This window comes from Drosophila innubila (genome assembly GCF_004354385.1).
Source record: "Drosophila innubila isolate TH190305 chromosome 2R unlocalized genomic scaffold, UK_Dinn_1.0 1_C_2R, whole genome shotgun sequence".
Classification (NCBI taxonomy): domain Eukaryota; kingdom Metazoa; phylum Arthropoda; class Insecta; order Diptera; family Drosophilidae; genus Drosophila; species Drosophila innubila.
Window position 1 is genome coordinate 4,868,728 of NW_022995374.1, and position 9,893 is coordinate 4,878,620.

Genomic DNA, 9,893 nt, shown 5'->3' on the forward strand with positions numbered 1-9,893 from the left:
TGTTTGTAGTCGTATCGTTTTCATTACCAAAGTATTAGTTGTAGTCAGCAAGGGCGATGATAAAAAGAAACATTTTATAGCCACAAGCATATTCTGGCGATTGTTTGTTTGATGTCTACTCGCACGCACTTCACATTACGTAACATTAAATAAATTACCTGCGCAAATTGCGACCCCTGGAGTCGCAATTATGGCAATTATTATAATAATGCTCAAATTGTATTCAAAAGGTTAGGCTCAGGTTAGGGTAAACAAATTCCTATCCTGGCAGTGTGCCATGATGCAGAGCAACAACTACAACGGCAACAACAACAACAACAACAACCACCTGCTGCACTGCAGTAACAGCGACCGCAAATAACAACGACAATAACAACAACAATAACAGTAGCAACAAATTGCGTAAATCGTATCTCAAGACATAAATCAGTTGGGTCATTCAATGTGACTCACCTTGGCGGCAATTACATCGGCGCCCTGCTGCAGTGAGTCGGACACAATGTTGCATAGGTCGTTGTGTATCTCCTCCAACTCCTGCATCAGTTGGGGCAGCGTGTCGCCGTGGTAGGCCTCGAGCATTCCATTCGTTGCATGCAGCTGCTGCACATACGCATTATGCGCATCAATGTATTCGGTTAACGAGTGCTGACTGGGATTCTGGCGGTGTGCCATGTGGCATTGCTTGTAGTCCAGGCGACACTGTCACATACACATACACATACATAGAACGGAAGCGAGACAACAGTTGAGTTATACTATACACGTACACAAGCAAGCACATCATCAAGTGCCATGTGCGTGGCAACATTGCGTATGCTTAATATAAATTTCTGTTTGCAAGTGTGAGTGCGATTTTAAGCCAGCTTCTTTATGCAGCGCATTAAGTGCTTAAAAAAGTCAATGTCAACTGGTTGATAAAAGCACTCGACACTTGCCACTTAATTATGTGGCAACTTGCTCAGAATACACACCTTTGACAGCTTCTCTTCAGTCTTTGCGATAATAGTCTCAAAAGACTCCCTGTGTGTAAATATTTTGCGACTTTGAACTTTGCGATGAAAGGATTTATCCAGCATTGGTCGTGACACCTGCAACATTTCAAAATCAAATAAATAACAGTTTACAAAGTACTTTAAGTAATTTAAGAAAGCACCATTTAATCAACATTTAAAGCTACTTAATGATGTTCCTTTGATGATGTATGCTACAATTGATGGCAATGTTTTTTTTGGGCAACAAAAAATGCAAATCATCTGGTAAAATGCAAATGAAAAACGCGAAAAACAAATAAACAACAGAAAACAAAACAAACTCCACCAACAAGAAAAGAAAAAGTACAATATTTAAGCCGCCTGGAGTTGAGAGTGCGCGACTAAGAAATACCCTATAATCAGCTAAAAAATTCACAACTTATAAAAAAAAATTAAAACATTTACAAAATAATATTTAAAAAAATAGAACTTAAAAATGTATAAAGGAAATTATAACTACTAGACAGGCGGAGCAACTGCTTTTACATATTGACTGACTACAGGGTATAAATGAACAAAGAATTAAAATTACGCGTCATTCGAGTTACACATGCGATTTCCCAAGGTCTCAAAGCTATGGACACCCACACAAATACATACACACAAGCACACTCACTAACTGTGAGTACATTAAACCATAATTAATCAGTGTCTGCCCGCGGTCATGTGATTTTGTATGTATATAATTGTCTGGTTAGTCGAGCGATTGATTTAAGGATGCCCATTATTCAATTAGCGCATATGACAACCATAATCTATTTTAGATCTCATTTTCTCTATCTCTCTCTCATTCTCCCGCACTACCTTCGGATGAGAGGTCAACACAACTTTTCCATTTAACTGTCAACACGAAATAATCATGAAAATAGCTGGCAATTTGAACAATTTCACCTCCATTTTTACTCACCTGGCGGGAGAGTACGCTGGCCACATCGTTGCAGGCCTGCGAGTCGGTTTCCGCTTCCTGCAGGAATGTTTCCCATGCCTGAAAGATGGCCAAATGGCAGGCGGGTCTGTCCACATGAACAATTATAAATAGTTGATTAATTAAGTGCTTTATCGAATTGCATATAATCAGGTTATACCTTTCCTTGCGCAGCTCAGCATTCTTTTTGCGATAATTGGACACTAAAGTTTGAAGGGCAGTTGCATGTTCCTCATACAATTGGGCAAGTGATTCGTTGAAATCGGATACTGTAAGCCAATTAAAATACGAATAATTAATTCAAGTTTACTTTTTTTTATTATAATCACTGAAAAAAAAAACAAAATAAATCAAAACTTTTCTGAGGCTTAATGTTATCGCACTGTTATATCGATAACTTTGATTTAATTTGCATATATTTTAAAATCAATGTTGCCAGATCGCTCAAGATCAATAACAACACTGCTGAGCTGTAAACCACAAAGCCAAAAATGGACAGCATAAAGTGAAAAAGGGAAGCAAAAATAAAAAAACTTCCACTTCTAAACAAAAGTGAAATTGAAACTTTACTAGGGAGTGACGAGCCCGTCTCTGTCCAGTGCACTTATATGGGTCAACCATTAGCCGGCAGCATTTTCCGACTGGACTTAAAAATATTTGAAAGCTTAAGCCACTTTATATGCTACTAATTTTCTTACTAAAAATTGATATGCTTCTAACAAATTTCTATATGATTTGAGCTGAAAATCTCTTTTGCTTAGCAAGATTTTAAAGAAATCGTTTTAGCACTTACTATTTTAGTTTATGATACTTTTGTTTTTAGCACTAACACCAAAGAAATAAAGAAATAAAAAGTTTTGGCTTGCTTAGCAAAATAGTATTCAATTTAAAAACGAAATGTGTTGATTGTACATGGCTGCAAAGTGCATTAATGTTGGCTAACACACACAGCTGGAGAGTGTGTGCAAAGCTGTGTGTACAAGGCTATTGTTTAGCCCGACTGAAATGAAAACACTTTAAAAGTGGCTTGAAAATGCCAGCTGATGGCTTAAAACTGAACTAAGCTACTCATTTACTGACGCCCACAATGTGTTGGCTCTGAATGCGTATACGTAATACGAAAAGTTTCCTCGTAAATCCCACTGAATAGCTGAGTCATATGAGAAAATTGTCTGTCATCGCTGTAATCCATCACATTTACGACTATTTAAATATATATGAATCTGCACTGGCTTTTAACTTTCTACTTTTAACTTTAGCATTCACCTGCCACTTTATGGGCCAACCTCCGACCATAAACAATTTTATTGACTCTGGTGCAAACACACACACACACATTGCCTCAAGAATGCGAAATGCAGCAACAAGTGCCATTCGAAATTTGCATTTTATGAAAAACCAACAAAAATGTCAAGAATTTAAGCTGTCAACTGCCAGCTAATTGAAGTGCTCCATTTGGAATTGCTGGAATTTGAATTTGGAATTTGGAATTTGGCAGGAATTGCAACAGCTTCATCGATACCTCTGCTCGTACTTGTCATGCCTGCAATCATGTCACTTTGCTCCACAAAAATGTTATTAAAAAGTTTTCCCAACTTGCAACTGAGTGCTGAAATTACAAACGGGGGACCCCAAATGCAATTTCAGGCTCAGTTTGTATTGCTTTTGACAGAATGTGTAACTTTCAAAGACACTAGTCAAAGTTATGCCTTTGCTTTGAGATCATGTGTTCCCTTCAGACGACCAAACAAACAAAATCAACAAACAAGAACTTTATGACAGAGATAAAAAGATGCCAACTACTTGTTACCCTGTTAAGAAAACTATCTACTCAAAGAAGAAAGTTGAAATCTTGTATATTTCTAGTCTCAACTATAATACCCCTTAATACATCGACAGGGTATACAAATTGACAACAAGTTCTAAAGGTCAATACAGCATGTGTTCAAACTTTGAACAAACTGCAAAGTAAGCAAAGTAGTATCCAAAAAAGAAGAAAAATAGTTGAGGACTTAAAGTTAAAGTGTGACTTAGAGTCACGACTTCAGCTGTTAGAATGTGTGTCATATATAGAGTGGGAATTTGAACGTGTACAAATCAATTGAATAGATTTATAGCCAAATCAGAAGACAAAGGCGCAATGCGATTGAAATCAATAAGCCATAAAGCGAAGCCATCTAAACTCATAGACGGAAAACATTCGAGAAAGTTATCAAATAAAACACACACTTCCACATACACAAAAACACCATAATAAATTGTTGCTTTTGACATGAAAATAGCACAGACCCTAAACAAAAACTTTTGGCTTTGTGTGTAAACAAAACTCCCTTGGCTAAAATGATATATGTATACGGATTTATGTATTATGTAGATATGTTGAGCTTACCTGTTTTAATTAACTTAAAGTTGACATTGTTTTGGGATTTGAAAGCCTCATTCAAACTGCTGTGACTGTAATCCTTTAGTACACCATTATAGGACGCCATGCTGCCCTGTGGGCTAAGGGAACCACCCCGTGGTCCCCTCCACCCGAAGAAACTACGATTTTTTGGACCACTTGAAGATTTTGCCAAAGAATCTGTTGGAACAGAATCACAATTATTAGAATATAGAAAAACATATAATTTAAAATGAAAAGAAAAATGTAAAAAAATTAACAATTAATTCAAATCAAGCAATTTAAATTTAAATAAATTTAAATAAAATTCCAAAACGCAACAAACAAACGAAAACAAACCGAAAAAAATGCAAACAAATTAAATTTCATATCAAATATGATTGAATTATATCAAATCTTGACCGAAACGAATTGAATCGGCATAAACGGCATTCAAAAAGCTGTAAGAAAATAAGTAAATAACAAAAGTAACTCAAATTAAACAGTAGCCGTAGTCTGAGTTATGCGTTCCGTATACGGTTCGATTTTGTCTCCCACCATTTCCCGTTTCCCGTTTACCATTTTCCTCTTTTCTGTTGCCTTTCAATAATGGCAGGCATGTCAGGAATTCTTATTCTTTTTATTCACTTCTTTTCGTTTTCCGTGATAAATACAAAAATATATTGGGTTGACGTGCCCGACAAGCTGTCCACGCCCCTTGCTCCCCGCCAGCAATACCAGCAGGGGGGGTGTAGTGGGCGGAGTAGGTGGAGTATTTGGAGCAGCGAACAATCAAACAAATCGCTGCCTCTCATATTTATGCATAAATAATGAGACGAGGTGGGTTTTGCTTTCTTGTTTGCCATTCTTTGTATTTTCAGTTGAGCAAACGGAAATTTCAAGTGCTTGGTCGCCCATTACAAAAGTCAACAGAACAAACGGCACACGAATTGGATCCCAAGACATTGTCGAAGCTATTTCTCCATTGTGCCTCATTTCAAATTCAATCGATAAATCAAGCGTAATGCTATTGGCTTTACGAATTTTGAACTAGTTTCAAAATGCTTATTGGGAGGCAACTGTTTAGCTGACCACCAGCACAGTGTCTACATGTGGCTTGTGTGGCGCACGTGGCGTATGAGTGCTGCTCCTGCTCGCAAAAGTATGCTATAGAGACTATTTAGTGTCGCTTAATGACGCAGAAGCATACACTGAAAAAAAGACCAGCTTCTAAAATCAAGAACATTCATCTCAAATAATTTGTACTTAATATAAAAACATTTTAAGACCAAATTACTAATTTTAAGAATATAAATCTAAAAAATCAAAGTTTTTAATACAAGAATAAAAATCTTAAATTGTTTGGAAAGTATAAATATGTGTAACAAATTAAAATAACATTTATAAAATTACCAAAATAAATTAAAAATTGTATAAAAGTCATAATTAAAAAAAAAAAAGTTATATATTTAAAAAAAAATATTTAATTTGTTTAAATTAATATTAAATTTTGGTCTTATTTGAAATGTTCTTACATCCAAGATGTGTTTTATTAATTTAAGAATTTTTAGACCAATATTCTTAGTTTTGAGACCAAAATCTAGAAATTTTTTTTTTCAGTGTAGCTGCTTGACAGCTGCACGGCATGTGTGCCTTGGTTATAGTTTATCGCAGACATATTCCGACGGCAATTTCAAGCGAAATAAACAAGGCGTGCCCGAGATTGTTGCCAGCCAGACGGAGTAAGGATATCCCATGTTGCAGCTGGAGCACGTAGGACACGCTGTTGATTTAGTTTTAGTTGAGTTGAGTTCAGTTCAGTTGAGTTGAGTTGAGATGCTGGTCATCAAATTTGGCGCGCTGTGAACTTTTAAATGAATTCCAAGTGGGCGACAAGTCGGTTGCCATCTTGAGGCATGACTCACGTGCCGTCGTGCTGCATGCAGCAGGATGTGCTGTTGCTCCTGCTCCTGCTGTTGTTCCTGCTGTTGCTGTTATTATTGTCGTTGTTGTTGATTACACTTCACGCCCAGCTAAGCTTGGCATTCATTTCTGAAGGCGTCCGTCAGTGCTCAGCAGGATGTGCTCCTTGCTCCTTTCTTTTTGCTGCTTTGCAAAGCACTGCGTAGCGTATCCTAGGAATTATGTTCGTGCCCATTTCACAGTGAAAAACGCGAACTGAGTGCGCGCATTTCCTTTACAATCTCCTTGCCCCCAGGCGCGGCCATAAGCACGCAATGCAAGGTTAAATCCCACTGTCTGTGTGTGTGTGTGTGCATGTGTGTATGAGTGGAGCTGCGAATGTGTGAATTGTGTGTGTGTGTGTGTATAGGTTGTCCAGGGCATATGCAGGCATGCACATAATCCTATTTGCATGCAAGCAACTCAGCAAGAGACCGACATCATTGCATGTGTGATAAGAATTAGGATAAGACGTCAGTCAGGCAGTCAGGCTCTCACAATTCCATTTAAACTCAAGCAGCTTAAACACTCGTCTAAGCCTTTATGTTGTATTATTTTTTTTTTCAAGTTAACTATGCAGAACATAACATGTAAGAGAAGTCATCTTTGGCATGCGAAGGCTTGCAAATCCCTGCAGAGACTATTTTGAATGCTTTGTTGAACTATCCATTACTATTCAGATAAGTGCACTTCTGCATAATAATGAGCACATATTTGACATTAATATGGAAATTGTCTTAAGGAAAATATTTATTGAAATGTGTGATACGAAAATCTTATTTATTTTTAAAAAAGTTAGCAAGTTTGCGTTTAAGTTAAATTAATCAAATTCGAACAGTTAAATTCTGTTCAATCATATTCCAAAGTCTACAACAATCTAATCTTATGGTGTCATAAGCAATTGCAAGTTTGTACCAGGGACAGTAATCATTTTAAGTCTTATTATAAAACTCAATAAATAATCATGAGTTTAATTATTTCACTTTTGATTACTTTTGAGCAATGAAATAGAACTCAAGAAATCTTCATTATTATTTTTGAGCAAAAAAAAAAATAAAACTTATAGCATAATATATCTTGCGTTTTATTTTTTTTTAATCAAAGGTGTAATTTTGACTTATTAAAATACAAACTTGATTTTTTGAATATTTTGAAATAAAACTCAAGGTGTTATTTTGACATATAAAAATACTAACTTGAGTTTTATTTTTGATTCAAAACAAATAAACTCAAGAAATAATCTTAATGCTATGAGTTTTATTTTTTTTTGACCAAAAATAATGATTATTTAATGAGTACAAAAATTAAAAATCATAAATTTTAAGTTCATGGTAATATACAAATTTTGGTATATATCACGTATATTTACAGTTACTAGAAGTCAAGGATTTGTACATTTGAAAAAAACAAAATTATCATTATTTACTGTCCCTGGCTTGTACACTGAGCCAAATAGGAAATTAAAATATAAATGACATCATAACTTTATTTTTTTTTTTTTTTTTAAGAGCAAGCTAAGTAAACCAATTGTGAACTATCAGCTGTTCTCTTTACTCGACTTCTATTATCGTTGATATTGCGATTGTTTATTCCAAACAAAACTAAGTAAAGTCGCTGAAATTGGCACATTAACTTCTCAAACTGGGTAATAAATCAAGTTGTGCCACGCTGATTAACAAACTTGTTGCTATAAATTCTTTCTTTCTGTACGTGCTTTCTTCTCCTTTCCTGCAGTTCAACAAAGTTGCAAAATAACCTCTGCAAAGTCATAAGAGAATGCTATAAAATCATCTCAAGAACTGCAGTTAAAAACTAGCAAAAACTTTTGGCTCCTTATGCAGCCTTTGCATTCAATCAATCAGACAATCAATCAATCAATCAATCAATCAATCATTCAATCATTCAATCAATCAATCAATCATTCAATCAATCAATCAATCAATCAATCAATTAAACGTTGTACGCAGCATTTTCTATGAGTTTTTTTTTTGGCAGCTTGCGGCGCAGCAGCAGCGGCGGCAGCAGCACAAAAATAACTGTAAACAATTTGATTAGCTTGTGAAAAAGTAGTTTTTGGGGGCACCTGTCACCTTTGGAGTGCGCGCCGCCACCAGCACCTCCACTGCCCTTGCCACCCACCGATCCCGCACCCGCTGCCGTTCCCGCTCCCGTTCCCGTTCCCGCCTCATCCCATTGCTCGGCGCTGCGGGAACGCGCGTTGAGCGCACGTTCGCGTTCCTCCCGCGGCGAGCGCGCAAAGAGACCACCTCCGGAGCTGGCAGCGGGACCCTTGGCCCGTGGGGAGTCATAGACGCCAGCATACTTGTCCAGGGGTGGCGAATAGCCGTGACCGTCCGCTGGCGCCGTACCAGGCGTACGTGGGTGCAGTTTAATGACCGGTTCGCGTGCCTCGAAGAATGCATCAAAGTTGTTCTGACGCAGATTCTCGCTGCTGAACACCGGATTCTCCACATGCACATGGACATCCTCACGCAGCCGGCTGCTCTCACGCTCCCGCGTATCCGAGGATGTGGAGCGGCCGAGTCGACCCAACGGTATGTGCAGCTTGGGACGCAGTCGCGACTTGGTGGTGGGCGATTTGTTGCCCACACTGCTGCCGCTCGAACGTGGTAGATCCGGCGGCAGATCCATGGGTGACATGGGTCGCCCCCAGCCGGGTCCAAAGTGTGCATGCGTTGGATCTGGCGTTGGTGGCTCCAAAAAGACGCTGGGACTGCGTGAGCGCGCAACCAACAATCCTCCCGATGCAGTTGCTCCATAATCGGTCAAATCAGCGCCCTCCTCCTGCTGCTCGTCGTTGCTGTTGTAGGCGCTGCTGCGCTGGAATGGTGCTCGTCCAGATGCTGAGCTGCCGCCTTGCATGCTCGCGTCATTATACATGGACGTGCTCAGCGTACGCTGATGTGGCAGCAGCGGCGTCAATGGCCTCGATCGATTGCTCCTAACACTGGAACGCTTGCTGCCGCCGGACTGATTGTAGTTGGAGTGAGTCAGCGAAGCGCGCGAAGTGCGACGAACAGGTGTCTGTGGAACAATTGGAACAACTGGAACTGCCTCGAAGCTAAAGAAGTTGTTGCTGCTATTGCTGCTGCTGCTCAGGGGCAAAGTAGCAGCTGGCGGTGTTAGGTGCTTGTGTGGCGAGTTGGGCGGCGTGGGCGCGGCAATGGAAGTAGGAATGCGGGGCGGTATTACAATGGACGCTGCTGTGCTGACACCTGTGGACCACTGTGCTGGATATGAATCGTTTATGGCGCTGGTGGCGGCGACGCTTATAAAGTTGCTGTTGTTGTTATGCTTAACGGAAGTGTTGGCGTTGCTTTTGTTGCTTTTGTTGTTGTTACTGGAGCTGGCTCGGACTGGATACTCAAGCGGTATGAGCGGCTCGGGCAGACAGTCGAGTGAGGGTCGTGGTTTCACACGCGGCGCAAAGAAACCATAGGTCATCAAGATGAGCTCATCGGCGGGATATATTACGTACATTCCTCAATGTCCCCATGTGACATGGTGGCACATCTCTATGAATGTTACGCTACTGTCGCTTATCCTTATCAAAAATAATTAATTTGCTCTAACT

The 9,893-nt window shown here is 39.1% G+C and overlaps 1 protein-coding gene across 1 annotated transcript in view; it reads right to left on the reverse strand.

The window, feature by feature from the left end:
- Nucleotides 1-9,092, reverse strand: part of LOC117785198 — a 65,125-nt gene extending 56,033 nt beyond the window's left edge. Inside the window, 6 exon segments of the mRNA XM_034623111.1 lie at nt 454-699; nt 972-1,088; nt 1,939-2,044; nt 2,117-2,225; nt 4,346-4,537; nt 8,382-9,092. Of these exon segments, the coding sequence (XP_034479002.1) occupies nt 454-699; nt 972-1,088; nt 1,939-2,044; nt 2,117-2,225; nt 4,346-4,537; nt 8,382-9,078 (1,467 nt within the window). The 5' untranslated portion in view covers nt 9,079-9,092.
- Nucleotides 9,093-9,893: the final 801 nt, after the last annotated feature.